Genomic DNA, 25,256 nt, shown 5'->3' with positions numbered 1-25,256 from the left:
GTCGTGGTCAGGGCCTAAGCAAGGAATACAGTAAGAATGAAAATCCTTATGGGGTATTTGCTTCCCACATGAAATGCAATTATTAACTTTGTCTGACATCGGAGTGGAGCAAGAAAAAAGTTTCCCCAACGGGGTACTTAGCTTTGAGTGGAGAAGAAAATCTTCGGACTGAAGTTTATGAGAAAAAATAGTCAGGAGTCAGCCGACCGGCACTTGCGAACTGCTATCACCGCACGGCAAGAAAGACTGGGGAAGATGGCGTCGGCTGTCAGCTTTGTACTCCAGGCACTCTGACGTCAGGGAGCATGGTTGAACAGCCGACGCCGGACCCAGACTTTGGGATTCTGGCCGACCGAGGGCTGCCTGCCGGCAGGGGAGAACCCTACAGTCATGACTGCAACAGTGAAACACGATGAACATCAGGTTCAACTGCCCCAAGGAGAGCAGGAAACATACTTGCTTTTGAGCCTCTGCCCACTGATTTGGTGGTAGATCTGGGAACCCTTTTGGGGTTGGAAGGGTGTGGAAGGAGTATTTGTACCCCTTACACACAATGTTCAGAACCCTTTGATCCTTGGTAATGATGGCCCAGGAGTGAAAGGACAGTTTTCCTCCTAGGACTATGTGATGGTGGGCAGAGGCGAGGTCGGGAGGGGGTGGAGCCATTGTGAGTTCTTACCATAAGGGGGTGGCTTAGAACTCCCTGGTTTTGAAGTGGAGGCAGTCCGTTGTTTAGATCTCTGCAACCCCTAGGACTGCTGTCTTGGAGGTCTGTTTCCACGGGGCCTAGGCTGGCCCTGTTTATTAGGTGCAGGAAAGGACCAGTGCTTGGAAGGAAAATGCATGCCTAGGGGGCTGTACATCTTTAACAGTCTGCATAGATTTTGCTTTTTACTCCATCTTTTTTAACACCTCTTCTGCTTTAGTACCGAATAAGTTATCTTTGTGCAAGGGTGTATCTAGCAATTTTGAATTGACATGGTCTGGCAGGGGTTTTCCCTTAAGCCATGCATGTCTTCTAATGAAAGATCCAGTGACTGCTGCCCTGCAAGAAACTTCTAGGGCATCAAAACCACAGTGCAAAGTGTGTTTAGTTACTTGAACAGCAGAGTGCATTAACGCCTGTAAATCTTTAGATTCTGCCCATGCAGGAAAGGAGGAATTATTATTATTTTTTTTTTTTTTTTACGGAGTTCCAAGGTATGTTGCTGATATTTAAGCATATGGAACAGACAATTTAGTGCCCTGATAACAAGAGTAGCTGAGGTGTATACTTTTTTACCCCATCTGTCCAGTGCTCTGGAATCCCTGTCGGAGGGGATGGGATTCCTAGCTGAAGTAGCTTTAACCCCTTTTGGGTCTTGAGTAATGACCTTGTGGTCCGCTGTTGGGTTTTTAAAAAGATATTTGTGAGAGTTAGGGACTCTGAAGTACCTGGCAGGTTTTCTGGGAGCAGGAGGGAGGGCATCTGGAGTCAAGCCGGATTCAAGGAAGACATCATCCACCACATCTAGGACTGGGGGGGATGGCTACGGGCCTGTTCTGTGGAAAGTCCAGGCACTCTCGGAGTCTCTTTTTAGACTGTGGGCAGTCTTGACTCTCCCATTTGAAATGCTCCCTTAAAGTATGCAGGATTTCCCCATAGGAAAAATCCTCTGGGGGAGAGGCTGAAGGAACAGATTCCTCTGCATCAGAATAGTCATAAGTAGAGAGGGGCTGCATGTTTGAAGACTACAAGAAAAGGGCTCAGTTTTGAGATTTTTTACTGGTTAATTGGGTAATTTGTTTAAAAGCCTTTTCTGATTGCTTGTAGTCATCTAAAACTGTTTTAAGTGTATTTTTTACTGTTTGTAGTCGTTTAAAGCTATTTTAAGTGTATTTTTTTTCTGTTTTTGCCTTATCTTTTAAAAAAAAATTTCCTTGTTTCCCACCTTTCTAAGCTAGTATAGTCCAGTTTTCAGGCTAGTGCTGAATTCAGGGCTGCGTTGCAAGTTTCCGAGTTGCCCATCACTTACTTGTGTAGAAGGAGGTTTCTCTGTTCACCTGTGAGAGAGGGAGTTTTGAGCCACCATCTGTCCCTGGAGGAGTGGTTCCAGCTCAGAAGTTAGTAGTTTATAGGCCATTTTGGGCTAATTAATATCTCTTTCATTTCCCTGCTGTAAAAACCACGGTTGCATGGTTTTGCACGTCCAGGCAGCGCCGGTTAGCTAAAGCTAAATTATTCCCGGCTCCACCAAGTCTCCTCTTCAGTTTTTCCCTTGAAAGTTGTCCAACTCTCATCCTAAGCACTTAAAAAGCATTCTACAGTCCAGCACTTGCTCAGACCTAATAGCAAGCACTAATATACCCCGACACTTGATTGCCCAGCAGGGCAAGGCTCATTATTCACCCCCTCACCAACCAAGCAACTAAACAGCTCACCCTACTATTCAGGCATTACCAAAGGGCAATTTCAGGTATACTCTCCAATCCAGCTGGTGAACCTGGGTATCCTGAAGCAATGTTACAACTGCCTCATATACACAAACAACCCTCTCCTCCTACCACAAAACATTAACATATGCGAGAGATGCAATTATATAGCTAAATTGGAGGCTAAGCTCTCCACCAAAGACTGGAACAGGCAGTCATGAGGAGAAGGTTAACACTTGCACCACACCTTCAGCCTCACAAAGACATACTAAACCAGGACTGGCAAAAAATATACATAAATACATAAAATCATACTCAGAGACTCTAAATAAAAATCTGCAAAAGCATCAGAGACCTATAAAGCAGACACCCAAAAAACCTGCACCTCCATTCACAAACCAGACAACACATAAAACACAATCAGTGTGCCACACACACAGCCCTTAAGGCGAAATAACATACCTAACACCCTAGTAATAGGAGACTCTATAGTCAGGCACACTGACGTCCCACTCACTAGGCTGGACAAGGAGAAGGTTACTGTTAGCTGCCTGTTGGGAGCCAGAATCTGCCACATAACACAAGCACTCAGGTCACTCCAGAACAAGTACAAATATGACTCCGTCATTGTTCATGTTGGTGTGAATGACCTGAGACGTACCTGCCTGGACTACATGAAAAGAGACATGTAAGAGCTCTCTGATCATGTAGCCCAGGTGGATATGACCCTAACCCTGAGTAGCATCCTGCCCTCAGCAAGAACGATACCGCAGTATAAAGAAAAAATGATCAATTTCAACAATTGGATAAGCTTCTGGCATCATTCAAAGGAGATCCAGTGTCTGTCAGCCTGGGACGACATGCTCTACAAGCCTCTGCTTTGCAAGAGACGGCTTGCACCTGTCACCCTTAGGCTTTCGAATACTGGCCAAGGCTCTTGCTGCCCCCATAGTGTCTTTTTTAGGCAAGGCTCAAAAGCCAAACCCACCTCCATAAACAGCACAAATTAAAAAATGAGGATTATGCTACTCAACGCCAGGAGTTTAAATCTCAAAATGTATGCGCTCGAAGCACTCCTCAGTATGGAGAACGTAGACATCTGTGCAGTAACTGAAACCTGGTTCAAGGCTCCACAGAGCACCCCAGCAGTACTGGGCTACAACTCATACCACACATTTCGACCACAAAACATGGACTGAAACACAAAAGGAGGGGGTGTATCCATATTCATCAAGGATACCTACACCTCCAGGTTAGTGGAGCAGCATACCAACTCAGAGATCATCCATGTGAAACTAACATTGGGCAAATCTGTAAAGCAAATTGTGGCCTGCTACAGATCACCCTCCATGACCCAGGACCAGCACTCCACCTTTCTGGAGACAATGGAAAACATGAAGGTCCTACCGAACACCATGATATTGGGTGATTTCAATTACCCAATTGTTAACTGGGAAAACTACTCAAGTACAAACTCCTAGGTCCAGCACTTTCTGGAATTGATCAACTCAAATGCCCTGGATAAGCTGGTAAACTCCCCTACCAGAGGTGAAAACATATTGGAACTGGTCATCTCCAACATGGGCGACAGGTGTTCCACACCGGAGGTCAACCAGTCACTGGTTAGATCAGACCATAAACTAATCACTCTGGATGTCCACACCACATCACTACCCCCAACCAAGGAAACCATAGTGAAAAACTTTTCTACAGTAAACTTCACCTTACCTAAGACAGAGGTGGTAAGTTTCACGCTAAAGGATATGTGTTCAAGATACAGGAACCTTTACAAATGCACTCTATGAGCACCTACAAGGATGCATGGATTGTGCCATCCCTAGCAAAACCAAGACTCACTCCCCTAAGAGAAGGAAACCAGTCTGGTGGGACCCCTGCCATAAACAGGCTATACAAAAGGAGGAGGAAACTAGTTCAGAAAAAAAGCAAATCCCAAGAAGGAGAGACATCCCTGATCAGTATCAGTAAGAAACCAAGGTCCCTCATAAAATCATCCAAGGCTAACTTCGAAAGAAAAATAGCCAAGGATTCGAAAGATAACCACAAAGCCTTCCTTAGCTATGTCAAGAATCTAAGTGACAACTCACAGATATGTTCTGAGCTAGTGCAAAATAGCACAAAATATACTGAACCTACTGATATTGCCAACATCCTGGCAGACTTCACCCCCTCTCACCCCCCAAAAGGGCCCACAACAGTACCGGAAAAGTGTAATGTCCTGGAAATCACAGACGCACAGGTGAAAACAGCCTTTTCAAAAGCCAAAAGCACAGCGTCAGTGGGGCCAGATGGTGTCCCAGGCTGCGTCATGCACAAACTACAGAACAAACTAACCCCCCCCACCTAAACACACTATTCAACCTCAGCCTCTCCACAGGCTACGTGCCCATAGAATGGCGCACAGCAACGGTTACTCCGCTCCACAAAGGAGGGGCCACAATTGACCCTGGTAACTATCGCCCCATAAGCCTGACTAGCCTGGTCTGCAAGGCTATGGAGCACATCATCATGAAACTCATCAACAAAGACCTTGGGAATCTCCAAACACTTGACCCGACCCAGTTTGGCTTTGTTAAGGGCAGATCATGCCTACTAAACCTGGTTGACTTCTTCGAGACAGTCACTAAGGCCACAGATGAGGGGAAGGTGGTTCACACAGCCTACCTTGACCTTGCCAAGGCTTTTGACACCATTCCCCACTCGAGGATTATAGAAAAACTCACCAGCCTGAACATAAACCCCTACTTCACAAGATGGGTTGCCAGCTGGCTTACAGACAGAACTCACACGGTAAGAATAGCGGGCTCCAGGTCCGACTCTAAACCAGTCACAAGTGGTGTCCCACAAGGCTCAGTGCTGGGACCCCTACTGTTTGGCATATACTTCTCAGAAGTACAGGCAAACACAGGAGGACTGCGGCTAACCAAGTTCGCTGATGACTGTAAACTGGGAGCCATAACTGACTCTCTGGCTGACACGGACATTCTCCAAAAGGGCCTTACTGAGACGGACACCTGGTGTCAAAGTCATGGTCTCAAGCTAAATGCCAAAAAATGTATAGTCATCCCATTTGGGGAAAAACAAAACACCCATGAATTACCACATAGGTGGCAACCCCCTTAATACAGAAGAGGTAATAAGAGATCTGGGGACCCAGGTAGATAGTAATCTCTCCTTTGACAATCATATTGCCAAAGTAGTTAGGAAATCCTTCTATGTATCCCATATTGCCAAAGTAGTTAGGAAATCCTTCTATGTAGCCCATCTAATTACTAAAGGGTTCGCATCTAGAAATAAAGAGGTTATAGTGCCCCTCTACTCGTCACTCATCAGACCCATCATAGAGTACAATGCCCCATTTGGGATGCACCTCACAAGACACTTCCAATAGCTGGAAAGACCACAAAAGTACTTCACCATGAATATTACTGGCCTCAAACATACGTCCTATGCAGCCCGACTGGAAAAGCTCCGGCAGTACTCAGTGGCATATCGCTTACACAGAGGTGATTTCTGCCTGACTTACAAAGCATTGTCCATCTCAGAATTGATGGACATGCTCCATCTAAAGAAATCCAAGTCACTGCGAGCCACTCACTCTAATGAGCTAAACCTCGCCACAACAATAAATAGAACATGCTGGAAGGATAGATTCCTGTCACAGACACTCCCCATGCTTTGGAAAAAAATTCCTAACTACATTAGGCTGAGCCCCTCACTAACACTCTTCAAGAGAAACCTTGACGAGTGGATGGGTAACAGAAAATACACCCCTGGGATCACTTCATTGGCTCTTCTTGACAGAGGCTGTTAATTAATCAATGGGGGTGGCAAATGCTGACACTCTGGCTAGGCTTATAAATGCCCTCGGGCAGATAGCCTAGTACCTACCTATGAACCTAAATCTATGTCTTCATAGTCAGATGCATCAGATTCATCTGACTCTTGTTCAGAAAAAACTACTGGAAACAGATCTCTTTTTTCTTTTTGAGGGAGTGGCTTGGCTTCCTCTAATCAGCATGATAAGGTCCTCTGCCATTTTAAGGATTTGAGACTGAGGCAAGGGAGCAGGGACCAGAGAATGGTTGGTAGTCAGTTTCTTGGGGGTGGTTTGATCCCTGGGCCTAAGGAACTAGGCTGTTTTAAAAAGAACAGTAGCAGTGAAAGAAGACATTGGTTTATGCCTGGATTCGGTGTTGCAAAGGACTTCCTCAGAGGCCGGTGCCTGCACAGTGGCTCCAGACCCATCCAAGATAAATATGACTGCAGGATCCTTAGACAAATAAGAGTTCTGTGGCATGCCGGACTCCAAAAGGGTCTCTGTAGCAGCCTGCGAATTAACTGTAGCAGGCATCAGGGGCTGCGAAAGTGCCTCACTGAGTTCCGTAGGACTGACTACCAGCTTGGCGGTAGCGTCGTCGGAAGGTTTGGTCCTGTGCCTCCTGTCTCTGTCTTTACGTTTTTTCGGAAGATCTGCTGTTGGACGGCTTACCGAAGCCATATCGGAATTTGCAGACTGTAAATTGAAGTATATGGCTACAATAAGGGCCCGATAACAAATAGTTCTAACAAAGCACAGAACCAACAAGGGACGTCGTGGTCTGGGCCTAGACAAGTGACGCAGTAAGAGTGGAAGTCCTGGTGTGGTATTTGCATTCCACAGGCGAGACAATTATTAACTTTTTCTGACATCAGTTAGTTCAAGAAAAAAGGATCCCCAACAGGGTACTTGCCTTTCGAAGAATTCAACTTAAATTCGGAAACGAAACTCAGCAGCCGAACAGCACTCATGCGAACTGCTTCTGCTTCGGGCTCCACAGCAAGAAAGACTGATGTAATGGAGTCAGTTGACATCCTTTATACTACTGACGACCTGACGTCAGTCCCCAAGTGACAGCAACCGATGCAGAAATACTAAGTCTCTGGTATTCAAGCCAGCCAAGAGCTACCCTGGAAGAGATAACCCAAATGTGATGACTGCAACAGTGACACACTAAGAACATCTGTTGAATTCCAGGAAGCGTTGCGCCAGTACATTGGTGCAGGAGTAGTTTTCCCAGTTGATGGAGAAGTAGTTAAAGTCACCTAGTACTAGTTTGTTGGGTTAGACCCTAATAGTTTCCAGGGTGCTTAGGAATGTGGAGTGAGTCTTGGGACATGGCTGGGGACCTATAGCAGGCTACGACCTCAATCGCCATCTTACCCAATGTTAGTTCTACCTGAAGTATCTCAGATGTGTTATGCTGAGCTACTAGGCTGGAGGTGTGCATATCCTTTATGAATATGGAGGCACCACCGCCTTTGGAGCTTCGGTCCATGTTCTGGGGCCGAAAGGTGTGGAATGCGTTATAGCTTGGTAGCACAGAGGTGCTTTCTGTTGCTTTAAACCAGGTCTCCTTTACAGCACAAATGTCGATGTTCTCCATTTTGAGGAGTGCTTCGAGCAAGTGCACCTTGACATTTTGACTTCTAGCGCTGAGCAGCATGACCCTCAGACTGCATTTATTTATAGCTGTTATGGTGGTAATTTGGTCTTTGGAACATCACCTAAAAAAGGCACTATAGGGGTGGCAAGAGCCTTAGCCAGTATTCGGAAACTCAGGGGTGACAGATGCAGGCCATCTCTGGCAAAGCATCGAGGTCTGTCAATCATGTCATCCCAAGCTGACCGATACTGGATCCCCTTAGAATGACACCAGAAAGTTAGCCAATTGTTGAAGTCAATCATTTTCTGCTTGTACTGTGGTATAATTCTGGGCAACAGTAGGATGCTGCTCAGGGGCTAGGGTCATACCTGCATGGGCCACATAATCAGAGAGCTCCTCCATGTCTCTTTTCATGTAGTCCAGGGAGGTGCGTCTCAGGATATTCACACCCACATGGACAATGACAGAGTCTTACTTGTAGTGGAGTGACCTGAGTGCGTGTGTTATGGGTCGGATTCTGGCACCCGATAGACAGCTGCTACCTTCTCCTTATTCAACCTAGTGACCTTCTCCTTATTCAACCTAGTGAGTGGGACATCAGTGTGCCGCACTATCGAGTCACCTATGATTAGTATATTAGGCAAGTAGTTTTGCCTTAGGGGCTTAGGTTGACGGGCACACTGTGTAGGTGAGCTATGTGTCTTGTGGTTTGTGCTGTGTTGTGGTGGTCAAGTGCGTTTCTGCCTTGGGCATCTATGCTGTTTGGGTAGACTTTGACTGAGAGCTTCCACAATTGTGGATGTGTGGTTTGTGTTTTTATGTGAGAGCTGTGACGGTGGGTGCTCTGGAGGGCTATGTGTTGCATGCGGTGTCATGTGGTGTGGTGCAGGTGTTGACCTTCTCCTCTTGACCAGCTATTCCGGTCTTGGCTTGAGAGTGCATGGCTTCCAATTTGGATATATAAGCACATCTCTCACAAGTCTGACTGTTAGGAGGTTAAGAGGAGAGGGTTGTCTGTATACATGAGGCTGTTGCTACACTGCCTCAGAATGCCCAAGTTCACCAAGTTAATAGGAGAAAAAACAAGTAACTGACCTTTAGACATGCCAGGAGGGATAAGTACTGGAGACGTTTCCTTATATATTACTTTTACAGGAAATGTCACTCAGGGTGTCTGAGTCTGTACAGAGCACTGCCAAACACTTGAGGGGAAACTAATATGTAGACCCTGAAAATTTAAGGATGAAGTAGTTAGGCAAATATTCTGAAGTTAGAAATAAATCAAGCAGTACTTACAGAAAAATAAAGAATTAGCTTGTCAAGAATAATGAAAAGAGGGGAGTCGCATAAATGGCTACTGCCTGGCTACTACTAATGCTGGTCTCAGCACAGCTTCACTCTGTTGGGATATAATACTCCTTTGCTTCTTCTCTCACCAGAAGCAAAATGTTAGCACCAATACCAAGAAGAAAAGCAGGCCACGCCTTCTTTGGTGATCCACAGTCTTGTCTGAGATGATGCAAGGGTCTGCAGGCTTGTAGCCTTTTTCTGGTAGATGCCTCGAATAGCAACCAGACCAATCAGGTATGTTAACCAGAGACACTAACTCTCCAACTAGAAAGAGTCAGGAATCAATGCACTCTGCTTCTACTCTCACCAGGATCAGAATACAAGCTCAGATTCCAAGCTGTCACCTATAAAGCAGTTATTAAGCTTTCTGGTGATCAGCAATATCCAGGAAACAATGTAACTGCACTCCTTCTCTCACCAGGAGAAAACAGAACCACTAATCCCAAGATGATTACCGAGAGGCAGAATGTGGGCTCTCCAATAACTGGTGGTCTTGCAATAGATGCTTAAAGGCCAGATGAAAAAAATGGTTTACACTAAACACTGCAGTGTGCACTAGAGGAATTAGATGTGAAAGTAGGTAACTTAAGTTTTACCTGTCTAAAAAAATAAGCTTTAGTGGAGAGTCACTATTTTTAAAACGGCAAGATAGATTGAAAGAGGGTGGTCACTTTTGTATTCTGTATTCTGGTACTACGGAATACAATAGGATGGCCAATAAATTTAAATAGTTTAAGGGGAGTGATTAAGACATGTTTAGTGTTCCATTCAAAATCCTGCATCATTCTGGAAATGGTTTCTCCAAAAGAATTTCTTCTAGTTGGGAATCTGGCATAAATGCACCCTCATCATTTGAGGCCAACTGCGCAGGACAGACTATTTGGGAGAAATAGGCCAGTGAGTCATTATCTGATTCTAATTCCTTTTCCTTCAAGGAAAATTCATGCTGCCTCTTCAAAGGTGGAGGGGCAGCTGAACAGGACATTAGAAAGTAAAGAGGCTTCAAAGACAAAAGGATTTTACATAACCTTGAGGAAAAATCAAGCCATTCCTTCTTCTGGGACATCTACTAAGGGGAGACGCATTTCATTTTTAGCTTCTTCTTCATTGAGACGTCTGCTCGAACAAAGCACAGCTGTGCGAAACCTTGTTGGACCTCAATAAGGGAACCAGATACCCCCTCTCATACTAGGATCACAGGTATGACCTCCTGTCTTTCAAAAATAAACACACTGGGTTCCCCCTTCTTTCCTGTGGAGGTATAAGACTCACTCTCATCAGACATGCAACAGATGTCATACTGGGCTCCAGTAGGGTCATGGCAGCAGGCAACCCCAAAATGCTCAAACGTACAAATGATCCTTGTTATATCTCAACAGATTATGTCAAAGCTCCATCAGGAATTAGCCATAAACCCTTATGTTATGCACTGAACAGCCAAGCTGGCTTTCAGACAGGACCCAGGAATTTAAGATGGGGAGGCCACTTCCACAGAGTAGTCAGTAGTGACCTCCCTCAGGATTGTGCGATGGGCCAACTCTTTTTGGCATTTACTCTTTTGCAGTCAAAGACAATGTCAAATGTCTCTTGCTGACCAACTTTGAAGATAACTGCAGACTAGGAGCAAGACACAAACATCCTACAGGAAGGACCAACACAGACAAATGAATGATGCCAAAGCCACATTTTAAAACTCAGTGTCAATAAATGCATAATAGTACCCTTTGGAGTCTGCCACCATAGAAAATTACCTTACTGATGACACACCCCTAAGAGTAGACCCAGTAGTCAGGAATTTGGGGACTTGTGCAGATAGTAACCTGACTTTCAAACAACTTGTGTAAGGCAATATGGAAATCATTCTATGCTGCTCAACTTAAAAGCAAGGGCATGGCATCTAGGTCCAAGGAGGTCACGGAGCTCTCATCAGATCCATCATTGAGTACAATCCTCACTTCATCTGTAATCTAAACCTGGCATGCAATGCATACTTGGATTCCACTCTGATGGACCATTTGCACATCCCCAAAATCAACAGCATCAAAACTACTTGATCGAGGGATTTGAATCTTACTTGTAACATGTTGGTGGAATAGGCATTTATCTCAGAGAATTCCCTCCTATGAAAATGGCTTCCCATCCATGTGAAGGAGAGTTCTTCCTCAACCCTATTCAAGCATAACCTGAACCAGTGGGTGGAAAATCTGAATTTCACCTCAGGTCTAGCACCTTTGTCTCTAATGGACATAGCCATTCTGTAAACAATACTGTAGCTTACATATACCCATTAAAATAACCTACAAGGCATAAAAACTTGTGAGATTATTTTGGGATGAACAGCTAGGCTTTTAAAGACCCAGTGGCTGTTATACTAGTACACAGCTATTAAACTTTGTTTGGGAATGCCTACATATGTATTCCTAAACTCGGGGTAGGCTCCAAAAGATATTTCTCCAAGCTGGAGGAAATCATTGGCGGTGAATGGAAAATGACAGTGAAGTATTCTATTTCATTAATGCTCTTAAAGAGGCTTTGCCAGCTGCATATTAATCAGTAATGATTTCATAATAAAGTTTGTAATAAAAGTGGACCTGAAGCTCATACTCTACCCTCTTCCACCCCCCCCCCAATCCTCATAGAAAAAGAATGCCCAAGGACTCTTCCCACCACTTTCAGGGAGTGTTACACAGGCCAGTGGAAGGAAACTACACTGCTAGCTTCCCAATCTTATAGTAAAGCCTGCAAACATTATAAGTAGCATATATTTGTAGTACTGAAGTAATCACATCAGACTTGTCATCAGCTTTATGTCAGTGTTCCCAAAGTTTAGGCATGTGTATTTTTCCTGTCTCAGTAAACAAATTACTACCTTAAACTACAGCATGCTGTTCCTTGTGATGCACAGCTTACCTGAAAATCTCATGTCAATGGTGTCAGAGGGGTCCAACTGTGTCTAGCAAGTAAACCACAGTTGTGTGCCTTACTAAAAAAAAAAAGGTATTGTAAGAACATTTAGCACAGATCACTTCAAAACTGAAAACATACTTTCTATACTCACTATAACTACAACATGAGCTTGTGGTGCTTCACAGTAGTTTAATGACCTGACCTGACTTGGTCCTATTCACCTCAGAGAAAAAAAAAAAAGATAAAGCTCTGCACACAAAATGAAAGTACAGTTGTGTAAAATCTTACCATAACAGCAAATCTCCTTGCAAGTATATCAAAGCCTTAGGCTGTAATAGGGAAGTTGTACGTCACATGTATGCTCCCAGCACACAGCATAGGTCATAAAGGTGATGTATGGACATACCATCCACAGGACTGAAAAGCCCCAGAGCGAATAACAGTCCAAGGAAAAAAGGAACACGTGCCTCTAGAAGAAGAAAGAAACAGGGGGAGAAGGAAAGGTGGGAGCGAATACTGCAACAGTGAAGAGAAGAACTACTTCTGTTATGGTAAGATTTTATGTGTACTATATCCTTCTATATCACTGTTGCAGTATTCCTTACAGAAGGGAGAACACAAAAGCTAAGGAGGAAGGCCCAGCAGAGCCTTCAAGAAAGCCATGCAGGATAGCCCTGGCAAATCCAGCTCTAGCCCTGGAAACCACATCCAATTTATAGTGCTTGGTAAAAGTATGCACAGAACTCCAAGTAGCTGCCTAAAGGCTGGAACTGTTTTCCAATCCCTTAAAAAAGCACCAGCAGAAACCACAGTCTTGGAAGAATGAGCCTTAGCAGATGAAGAAAGGCTTTTCCCATCAAAAGAGTAACAAAAGGAAATGGCTTTAGATATCCATGAAGAAAGAGTTTGTTCAGAAATAGCCAGACTTGAAGACCTAAGATGAAAGGAAAAAAAAACTTGCTTAGATTTATAAATGGCTTTAGATTTACCCAAACAATATGAGTTGTCTAGCAAATCCAAAATGTGAAGAACCTTCTCACTATCAGACTGCGGAGATGGGAAAAAAAAGTGGGTAAATGAATAGACTGAGTACAAGACAACTTATTAACTACCTTGTGCATAAAAGAAGAATTAGTACAGACACACCTTGTCCTTATGAAATACTAAAAAAGGAGGAACAGCTGTAAGGGCCTGCAGATCAGACACCTGGCTGGCTGAGGAAAGGGCCAAAAGAACAGGTATTCCAAGAACAATGCTGTAAAGGAGCCTGAGTCAATTTTTCCAAGACAAAATTAAGGTCCCAGGAAGGAGGAATAAGCTTCCTGGGAGGGCTAATATGAAAGATGCCTTTAAGGAACGGCTTGGCCTCAAATCTAAAAGCCAAAGGAGAAGTCAAAGGTTGACAAGCAGGAATGTCTTCCCCCATAATGTCTTTTTTAGGCAATGCCAAACTGAAATTACTTCTGACATAGCAAATCAAAGCCAAGAAAATTTAAATACATTACAGCTCAATGTTAGGAGCATAAACAAAAACTCCACTCCCTAGAAGATCTCTTCACTCTTGAGAATGCTGATGTCTGTGAGGTCACTGAGACCTCATTTAAAGCTGTGGAGAGCACACTGACAATGCACAGTTATAATGCCTTCCACCCACTTAGACCAGCTACTACACAGACAGGGACTAAAGGTGGAGGTATCAAGTTACATCAAAAATAACTATACCTCAAGGCTGGTCAAACAAGACAACGCACTTGAACTTCTCCATGTTCAAATCACTATATGCAAAATCCAATACCACTACCTTGCAAGCTATACGTCCCTCCATCTATGACACCGGAAACCATACCACGTATTTAAAATTATTGGAAACACTCACCATCCAACCCAATACCATATCCATGCGTGACTTTAATTAACTCACTATTAACTAGGAATCCTATGCAACACCCAATGTACAGGTGCAGAGATTCCTGGACTTTGTAAGCACAAACTCCCTGGACCAGACTGTCAATACACCATCCACGGGTGCACCCATAATGGATCTGGTCCGCACTACTATGGGAGAGTGCTGCACTGTTATGTCTTCACTGGTACGGTCAGAGGGAAAAATTGTCTCCTTTGAAGTAAAAAAAAAAAACCTGAACCCCCAGCTAACTCTGGAATATTCAGGAACTATTCTAAGGCTAACTTCTTGCTATTAAGTGATAACCTGGCAAAATTTTAAGCCCCCATAAACCCTGAGAACAATGCTGCCTATGCAGAATTGTTCAAAGAAACCCGACACAAGCATGTTAATAGCTTCACAGAAGCAGCTGCACCCACCAGGAGGAAGTACAGAACTAACAAAAAACAAGACACCCCGGTGGCATCACAAAATCAATATTATTTATTTGACATTTGTTAACAGGGTTGGTCCAACTGGGCCTGAGACCATTTTAGTGGAGACCAGAGGAGAAAAACTCCAGTACATGACAAATATTATGAAAGGAATGATTTAAAAAATACACAGCTTGAAACATGCATCGAAACAAATTGAGACATAAGTTGATACATAACTTGAAAACAGACATAGAAACAAAGTGAGGCATAGGCTGATACATAGATTGAAGCAGAAGTTAAAACGTGATGATACATCACTTAGTTGAGTGAGGCAGACATACAATAGTGGAACAATCTCTGGAGCTACAGTTGCAAAAAGTTTACATTGGGGGGTGGGGGTTACATAGGGCTGTGTAACAGATAACAGAAGGAAGAAAATCATGGCAAAAATTAGGAGATGCAGCTCCCAGCAGGATTAAAGTACTCTCATCAAATTAAACAAACAACTCAAAAGGTCAGAGAAAGTCTACCAAAGCCAAATTTTAGGTAAATTTGGCCTCCCAGGCTAACAACAACCACAAGGCATTCTTTAGCTATGTCCTTAACCTCAAAGGCAATACACAATTGTGTGCAGAGTTCATTGTAAATGGAGCCACCTATACTGAGCCAGAAGATGCAGAAAACCTTCTGGCCAACACATTTAGTTCCAACTTTACCCCTTTCTCCTCCTCAATCTTCCCTCAGGAAATATCAAATATAACTCTCCCTGCTATCACTGGGGAACAGGTCTTTAATGCTCTCTCCAAGGCCAAGAACACTGCATAAATGGGCCCAGACAATATCCCGGGATGCCTTCGAAATAGCATTAAACATAACCTATCAGGCCCTCTGGAATTACTACTTAATTGTAGCTTCCAAACAAGCTTTGTGCCTCATTACTGGAGAACAGCAACAGTCATCCCTCTACACAAAGGTGGGCCATCTACAGAGCCATAAGTCTCATTAATCTCATATACAAAGCCATGGAAATGATGAATAATGATACAGTAAACCTCCAGACACTGAAGCCAACTAAATTTAGTTTTAAAGGCAGGTCATGCCTACTCAACCTGGTGGATTTCTTCGAGAAGGTCAGCAAAGCAATGGATGAGAGTAAAATGGTTCACACTGCCTACCTTGACCTGGCCAAGGCATTTGACACAATACCCCAATTGGCATCGTTGACAAACTCAAGAGGTAAAGTACACACCCTTATGTCAGCCAGTGGGTAGACAAGTGGCTTCATGATAGGACCCAGGAAGTTAGAACTGGGGAGTCCAGCTCTACAAAGAGGCCAGTCACAAGTGAAGTCCCTCAAGGATCGGTCCTCGGAATGTTCCTTTTTGGCATTTACTTTTCTGAAGTCAAGGCCAATGTCAATGCCTCTGGCTGACTAAATCTGCAGATGATTGCAAATCAGGAGCGGTCACTGAATCCAACACCGACACAAATGTTCTCCAGAAAGGGATGACATCCAGTGTCAGAGACATGGACTAAAACTAAATGCCAAGAAATTCATGATAGTATCCTTCGGGAAGTCATTCTCCCCTGGTAACTGTCATATTGAACACAGCCCTTAGAGCTGACCTAGTAGTCAGGGACTTAGGGACACACATAGATCTTAATCTAGCCTTTGACCATCATGTGCCTACAGTAGTGAGGAAAGCATTCTATGTTGCGCAACTTATAAACAAAGGTATGGCATCCAGGTTCAAGAAATTCATTGTTCCACTGTATTTTGCATTAATCAGACCTATCACAGAGTACAATGCCATCTTTGGTATGTACCTAACCGGGCATGTCCAACAATTGGAACTTCCACAGAGGTTCCTCACTAAAAGAATACAGGGCGTAAGCAACATGTCTTCTGCAGACCGCCTCAAGGCCCTATCCCTTGATTCTGCCCCCTAAAGGCTGTTGAGGGGAGATCTATGCTGGGGATTTGCCAGACCCCTCTCTGATGGACCTCCTGGCACATCCAAAAAACAAACACCAGAATCACCCATTCTAAAGACTTAAACCTTGCCTGTGATGTAAATAAGATCTGCTGGAGAGTGAGGAATGTATCCAAGAGACTACCCCTATCTCTGGAACAGGCTCTCAAATCCATGTGAAGCAGAATTCATCTTTAATGCAACTTAGACAACTGGATGGGGAACAGGAAATTCATCCCTGGTTTGGCACCTATGTCTCTAATGGAAACAGGCAGCTTGTAAATGGTTCATCTCCCAAGACCCTGCTTACACTTGTCACGGTTACTAGAACTTGTTGGAGATTTGGGATGCACAGCTAGGCTTAAAAAGGTCCTTGTGGTCATTAGCCTAGTAAACACCTATGAACTTATAAGGTGGGCTTTAACAGAAGAGTATGCCAACCCACCGCTGAGCAACTCACATAAATAAAAGAACCAAAGGAACTTCCACAGAAAGTGGACCAGGTTATGAGCAAGACACCAAACAGAAAATGTCTTCCATTTGGACAAATAAGATTTCCTGGTTGTGGGTTTCCTGACATCCTGCAGAACCCAAAGCACGTCCTCAGAAAAAAAAAGTATCTAAAAGGGATCAAAACGCTATCACCCACAGTGTCAGCTGAACAGTGGACAAGTGGGGATTAATCAGTGACCCCTTGTCATGTAGGAGTAGGTCCACCCTGTGAGGCAACATTTGAGGATTGCCCTTGGCTAAATGCAGAAGAAGAGGGAACCAATGCTGTCTGGACCAAAAGGGAATCAACAAGATTTTGGGAGTGTCGTGTTCTACCTTGAACAACACCCTTGGTACAAGAGGAAGGGGAGGGGAAGGCATAAAGAAACATTCCCTTCCAGGAAAAAGATACGTCATCCACCTTCCAAGCCACAGAACATGGGACTCTGGTGCAAAAGAGAGGGGAGTAGCTTAACAGAAGGTGAAATCTTAGAGGGTTTACCAGAAGAGTCGTGAATAACAGAAGAATCAGCTGAAGGACATTTGTCAAGTAATTTGCAATCACCAGGGCACCTTATAAAATCTATCAGTTGTTTTAGGAGCAGGGGACTGAGAATCTGGAGCATGAGAAGCTGCAAAAAAAGTATCCAACAAGGCAGCAAGAACAGGAGGAAGAGCACAGGGCTTGGGAGACTCCATTTGAAGGAGTTCATGATACCTCCTTTGAACATCAGAAATATGGGCACAATCCCACTTAAAATTCCACCATATGGGAAACATATACCCACAGGAAATCTCTTCAAAAGGAGAATCAGCACTAATAGAATCCTCCTCCTCTGAACAATAATCCAAGGGGAGGGAATCTGGGAGGAACAGGCCAAAGATTCCTCATCAGAATCTAAACCTGTTCCCTAGGCCTCTTGAGAGGAGTAGAAGACCAAAGGGGAGCAAAAACAGAATCCCGTGAGGAAGCTACAAGGCCACAGTGGCACTGATCAAAGCCCGTGTAAAATATGGTCATTTACACAGAGGATCCTTAGGAGCAGGAGAAACATGCTTAGTCTTTTGCTTCTATTTTAAGGGGACATCAACCCTAACTATTTCAGGTGGCTCACACCCCTGCCTACACTCAAGCATACTGGGAATCTAATTCCTAACAAAGATTTGTACAACACCCCTAGGCCCTTTAAATAATCAGCTGTGGTTCCCCTGAACATCCGAAATGGACATCTGCAGAGCCCCCGGGACATGTAAGAAGCTGGGTCCATGCCAGCCTCCAAAGCGGTCTTGGCAGAAGAATATGACTGAAAAAAATGGGTGGTCCTCCACCAGCCTCGAAAGAGACGTTTAGTGGAAGTGGTACAGCAGAAGAATCTGACCAAACTTTCTTGGTCTTCTTCATGGAAGGCTGACCTTCGGGTTGGGGCAATTCCATCATAGTACCCTGAGCCAATAATTTTAGACACTGGCTCTCCAGGTAAACAGCCAAAGAGGACAGCCAACTACACAATGTTTTCAGCACAAATGGCTGACAAATAGAACAAGATGTACAGTCGTCAGAAGCACCAAAGCAAAACAAACACTTCTGCTGATGGTACTTATCAGGAATGTGTCTCCCACACTGGCATTTCTCCTTTCTGGATGACATGTAAACCAACAACCAGCAAAAAGCAAAAGGAAAAACCCCAACAGGGCACTTATCTGAAAATGGCTTGGCAACCAGCAGATGAAAGAGCATTCAGACCAACGATCGAAGATGGTGTTTGGACTGGCGGCAAAGAAGTTCTGAGAATGGTACGTCCGTATGTCACTTTTATGCTCTACACTGTGCACAGGGAGCACACGTGTGACATACAACATCCTCAAATACATCCTAAGGCTTTGGTATACTGGCCAAACGTCAGGCTGTTCTAGGCAACTACTGTAAGGAACACTGCAATACTAATATAGAAGGACATCATAAGTTTCATCCTACTCTCAAGTACTTAGTCCTTTTATATAGATCTTTTCTTTCCAAGAAAAATGGCAGTTTTGCAAAGATGCATGTGATGGGCATCAAGAGAATATGAGCAGTAGCACAAGACAATTGAGGTGCTAAACAGCAATCGATTACGAGACAGCTCAAAAATGTTACATATTCTGTTAGGATCAAAGACACTTGTAATAAGCACGGACACCTCAAACTATCTTTGTATGAAACATGTAAATGCCAAAACCTCCTCCGATATTGCAATGAGTAACAGTACAGTCAAGGTACTAGAATCCAAAGATTCACACATGTATCTGTATGCACTCTCACCTGCTAAAACCAGACAGCTGTAACTTGCAGATGGTGTGAAGAGTTACCTTTTAAAATGCATTGTGCAACACCAGTATCTAATGTCTACTCCTCAACAAATTACAATGGATTGCCAAAATGTATACAGAAAGACTGCAGTCCTTTCATTAGTTCACTCTCATTACACAGCACAAGCTAGCCGAAACAGCTATCTGAGATTTGCAGTCTTGATCACATAGCACGCACCCAAACTGAAAAGCACAAACCTCAGCATTCAGCCCAAACTGTATAAACACTATTAAAACATGTAAATGGTTTCAATCTACTGATTCAAATGAACAACCTAAACATGAAAGTAGCCAGTGAATATAAGTAATAAGAAAAATGGACAGGTCTCAACCTTTTGAAGTATTTCAGTCTGGCATTCACTTTGATCAAATGATTCCATTTTAATCCATGGGTAAGCATTCCTCAAACATGGACAAAGAGGCATTTGACAATTTGTTCCTCATATGATAAATCTTTTCGACATGGGGCTACAAACACATACAAAAGTATGATAAGATATGCAACGTCGGCACTTCATTCCTTGCAGGACTAGGTGGGGTTAGAATTAGAATTGACCCAAAATAAATAACTACATCTACAGAATAAATATCTTACATAAACATAGTGGTGATATTTAGACTGCCTGTGAAGATACCAACTGGGATTTTATATACACAGTAACTGACTATAACTACATTTGGTAGAGTATTAATGTTTACTGGTGTAAAGTGATGGAATTCAGCAGGTCATTTTTTGTGGTACATATCTGATGCTGTGTATGCTTCAGCATTTTTGTGTGTCTAACAATGTCTGTGTTTTGTTACACAAGGTTTAGTAGGTACATGTATTAGTATGTATGTAAATGTATTTGTTCCAATTGCTTGTAGTGCAGTAGCATTGCAGTTGATATTGTGCTTTACATTGTGTTTGTATGACCATAGAGTTAGTACAAATAAGGGAGGAACAATATGGGGGAGTTCAAGGGGGTATGCATAAGTTAGGGGTGTGGGACAAAGCACCTCACATGGAGGGTTGCACGGGGGTGCAGCTTGCCCCCTGAAAGAAATGTTGTGAGAGCATGGTATTTTGTCTTGATGGCTCGTGTGGTGTTGTATTATGCTCTTTGATCCAGTTGTACACTATGCACTATGTTTGTATATTTGTGGTGTGTTTGAAATGTGTGTGTGTGTGTGTGTCTGTAAGAGAAGCAGTCAGCTGAGTAAGCCATGTTTTTAATAGTAAGTTTGTGTTTTTTTTAAGATCTACTGTGGTGTAGTGAGTGCGTAAGTCAATGGTTCAATATATGCATATGTACATATACACGGATAAATATCCATCTGCTCACAGCCACAGAGAAACAAAAAACACAGCAGCAAAAGAATGTAAAGAATTTGTTGAGAATAAAATTTCTTTTGAAAATGCAACATGGATTTATAAATGAATAATAACTTTTCAGTTACTTACATGTTTGGGTTGAATTTCAATTCTACGCGTCAGCTCTGTGTTTTCCCAATCGTAGAAAGCCAAACCATTCACAGAACGCACACCAAGCAAATATCCACCATAAACTCCTATAAGAAAAATAAAACATTCTGACCTGATGGAGGTTTAATGCTGAGACCAGATAAGCAATCTGTGCATTTATTTATTTATTTTTTATATAATGCTTTTTTTCTTACCCTCTGCTCCAAAATCAGGTTTAAAAGACTTCTTTTCTTTGAAGTTCTTAAAAATTTTCACAACACTGTTGCTTTCTCTTATAGCATACCTAAACAAGTCAGAAAAACAAACATCAATAGAAAGCATGACAGTTACAGTCTGCTAAGCACACTGGTTGTAAATTTAAGCAAAGATGTCATTACATAATGAGAGATGTGCTTTGGATCAATTGTAAACGAAATTAGGTTATTGATAACAATCAGTTAAAAAGTAAAAAATCAACTCATGCCTAGTCACATATGGTCAGATTTTCTCCCACTTCAGACATCCAAGCCCTCTTCCATCTGCCCAAAGTATCCTTAATCTCAGTCTTTGACCTGTGCTTGCTGCTGCTTTTTGCATGCATTCCACTCCACTAAAGTCCCTATGAAGCACAAATCAGTTCTCAATTCACTGCTATACTGCTGCATCACTTGCCTTTCTATCAAATCAGCCACTTTACCCTGCCCTCCTTCCAGCCAACCACTTCCCACTTGCCAGCTGACATCACACTGGGTCAAATTCACATTTCCACTTTCTCCTGTCTTGCCTATATTCCACATGCCCAGATAACCTATCCTCAAACCCTAGTACTTCCAACCCCACCCGACTATTTTGATAATTCTCCACTGCATGTTTTCGAACAGATTTCTCTCTTTCTCTGTGACTGCCAAAACTGGACACAGTGTGCAAAATGGGGACTTACTAATGGGGTTTTAACTCTGCACCTCAAGTCCCTAAATATATAGGCGCACACATGCACAATTACTTCTGGACACATGCATGTGTGACTATATATCTGTATATGAGAGAACTATAAGCTGTTTTTGAAAAAAAAAAAAAAAAACATTTGTTGACATGGCAGTTACACATAATGTGTAGATAAGTGAAAGTGGGGATCCAGTCCCTGGCACCTGATGACAGCAAATGGTAACCATGTTACATTGCTACACAAAAAATCAGACTGAAGAAAAAAATGACTGAAATGACACCTCTCCCTAGAAATGAAATGCAATCAAAGAAACAAAGTAATCTTAGAAAACAAGAGACATCTATTCACAATATCAGCCATTTGTGAAAAACCTTCTACAGTGGTAAATTACAATGGATTGCCAAAATGTATACAGAAAGACTGCAGTCCTTTCATTAGTTCACTCTCATTACACAGCACAAGCTAGCCTAAACAGCTATCTGAGATTTGCAGTATTTTCTTCATCAATCGCAAGCCTGGCAATATTTTCCTGCTCATTTCAACACTCGAGAGACATGCTCATCTCCTGCCCGTATAAGTTGCGACATCACATATCAGGACAGCAAGTCCATCTCCCGAGTCACTTAATCTGACCTCCATCCACTGAGTAATGAAAACCTGCAAGACATGAACCAACATGTAGAGACATATACCTGTCCTGTCCAACTTGCAGAAAAATCCATCTGCAGCTGCTAGATGGACAGGGCACCTATTACATAAAGCTACCTCGCATGTTAACAGACATCAGAGGCCTTCTGTAACAGCGAGGATCAATACCAAACAGTGAGAACTGAACCTAGCAGGGAAACAATTTGAGAACAGCCAAAAAGCAGAAGTTCAGTGAGCTAAACCCTGCAACAATGAAGCACCAAAGTTGTCCCATCTCCAGGAATAATAGCCTAAGCAACAATGCCTGATGAAGGAGCAAAGCAACAACCAAATAGCTGTGACATGTATGTGAGCAAAGAAGACATTTTTTTGAAGTTACTATTGGAAGTAGAAGCATCCAGACCTTAGTTGTGTGTCTCAGATGTCAACATTTTCGAGCTGACAGTCAAACACAAAGCAGTTGATATACTTAGATGTTCTGTGCTTATCCAAATTAAATTAATCTCACTCCAATGAAAATGGAATAAGCAGGTGTTTTGCCTTCCCATCTCATACAACATCCTGAAGTAAAACATGAATTGACTGAGCATTAACTACTGCTCCCTCTCCCATGTTCTATACCCCCAAAACAAGACGTGACTGGAGTACTTTTAAGAACAAATCTGACCCTGCTCTCATGAGATAATGTAGATCAGTCCCAAGGGGAACCTAATCTTTACAAAAATAAAAGAAAATATGTTTACATACAAGAAAGTCTTCAAGATTTAAGATCCTGTGAGCAGAGGAGATGAGCATAAAGAAGACTATATTCCAAGAGACAAACTTCAGACCTGCTTAACCCACCAGTTCAGAAAAGGTGGCATGCAAGCATGTCAAACAAGAAGTTCAGCTCCAAGAAAGAACAGGAATATTCTTCAAAAGCAAAGGTGCAGAATCCATTTAAGGAACTCCTTATCCAGCTGCTAGTGAGCCACAGGTCTGCTCTTCTCCAAATTATGACAGGCACAGAAGCCACAGGCATGCATCATGACCATGGACTGGCTGACACCCAAATCAAAGAAATGTCTGAGAAGTCACTATCACCTACAATCTGATCAAATTAGGTGGGAGTGGGCAACTCTCTGCCCAAATGGAGAACTACCCCCATTTAGAAGAAGCCAACCTGAAACACCTGCAAGACTCCTGCTGGGAGGTTCAGATGAAGCAATGCCTCTAAATGAGAAGCCGTGCTATGACAAACCCTGGGGCAGTTTTCTGTACAGCTAGGGACTTAAAAGATAAAAAATAGAAGTTATGTTCTTACCATAACGTTCCATGTTAGTTGTCTTCTTCTCGCCTTCTTCTTGCTGGATGGGTTCGGAGCCGACCTCGGCTCTGACTCGGCCACTCTAAAAGCTCGAGAGTTGGTTCCACCGGCTCGAGGCTCCCCTTATATCCCACAATGCTAGGCGAGAGTTACCTCAGATCTCGTTTGTAAGCTAACCCCAGCTTATATAGTAACAGTATAACTATAAACAGAGTCCACCTCTAACAACAGGAAGAAAGAAGGGTGACCTACATCCTGAACCAGGAAATATGCCCAACAGCATATGTCTTAAGAAAGAGGTGGTAGAAAGAGAGGTCACAATCACAACTCCTCTAGGTCTGTCCAGGCCAGGGGGAAGGAGGGTGGGGAGAAGAAGCGAGAAGACAACTAACATGGAGCGTTATGGTAAGAACATAACTTCTATATGTTAAGTTGTCTATCTCGCCTTTATTCTTGCTGGATGGGACCGTCCCTAGCACCTTGTCCCGGGTGGCCTAACGGAACAGACTCCTGAGAACAGTGGAACCAAAGTTAGCTCTATGCCTAGAAGCTAAATCCAACTTATAATGAGAGATGAAAGTGTGAGGAGTAGCCCAAGTAGCCGCTGCACAAATGGTGTCAATAGGCAGTCTGTCTTGGAAAGCTAAAGAAGTAGCCAAAGCTCTGGTGGAATGAGCCTTAGGTTTATCAGGCAGCTTTTGATGTCTAATCTCATATACAAGGGAAATCAATGATGTTAGCCATCTGGATAATGACACCTTTGAAACTGAAAGTCCCTTTCTGCTCTCCGCATAGGAGACAAACAGCTGATCAGATTTTCTGAACTGTTTAGTTCTATCCAAGTAGTACCTCAATTGACGGTGAACATCCAGGCAGTGTAATTTTTGTTCAGACCTATTGGAGTGTTCTGGAAAAAAGACTGGTAGATCAATGGATTGATTCAGATTTGATGCCGATACCACTTTAGGCAAAAAGGACGGGTTAGTTCGTAAGGATACTCTGTCCTTATGAAACAAAAGATAAGGAGGACGACAGCTGAGTGCTTGAAGTTCTGAAACTCTTCTAGCTGATGTAATAGCTACCAGAAAAAGAGTTTTCCATGACAATAATTTTAAAGAACAGGAAGCTGCAGGTTCGAAAGGGGAAGAATCAAAGAAGCAAGAACTAAATTTAGGTCCCAAGGAGAAGGAGGATTTCTTATAGGAGGTCTGAGAAGAAAAACTCCTTTCAAAAAGGCTTTGCAGAGTTTGTGGGACATTAGGGCAGATTCAGAAATGCCCACATGAAAGTTAGAAATAGCTGCCAATTGAACTTTAAGTGTAGAGGGAGATGAACCTGCATGGAAGAGTTCAGCTAGAAAATCAAGAACTAGTTGGATGGAAGCGGTGAAAGGGTCTATGTCCTTTCCTTGAGCCCAATATGAGAAGCGTTTCCACTTACTCAAATAAATCTTTCGAGTGGAAGATTTATGGGAAGCTATCAATATATCTCTAACAGAGTGAGATAATTGAGGAAGCCTGGCTAAGGTTGGAACTGGAGGAACCAAGCAGTGAGGTTCAGAGAGGGGAGGGAGCGATGAAACTCACCCGACTGATGGATCAAAAGATCTGGAACTAGGTCCAGATTCCAAGGTCGCTCCAAAAGAAAACGATGTAGAAAGGGGAACCAC

At 43.1% G+C, this 25,256-nt stretch overlaps 1 protein-coding gene across 4 annotated transcripts in view; it reads right to left on the bottom strand.

Annotated features, from left to right (window-relative positions):
- COPB2 (COPI coat complex subunit beta 2) overlaps positions 1–25,256 on the bottom strand; it is a 1,357,654-nt gene that overhangs the window by 1,011,467 nt on the left and 320,931 nt on the right. For all 4 annotated transcript variants that reach the window (XM_044070023.1, XM_044070026.1, XM_044070024.1 and 1 more), the window contains exons 11-12: positions 20,903–20,991; positions 20,688–20,794 (exon numbers count right to left, since the gene is read on the bottom strand). In XM_044070023.1, the coding sequence (XP_043925958.1) occupies positions 20,688–20,794; positions 20,903–20,991 (196 nt within the window). The remainder of the gene's footprint in view (positions 1–20,687; positions 20,795–20,902; positions 20,992–25,256) is intronic.

This window comes from Protopterus annectens, chromosome 4.part1 (assembly GCF_019279795.1).
Source record: "Protopterus annectens isolate FY-2018-M chromosome 4.part1, PAN1.0, whole genome shotgun sequence".
NCBI lineage: Eukaryota > Metazoa > Chordata > Ceratodontiformes > Protopteridae > Protopterus > Protopterus annectens.
This window is presented reverse-complemented; position numbering and strand designations above follow the sequence as displayed.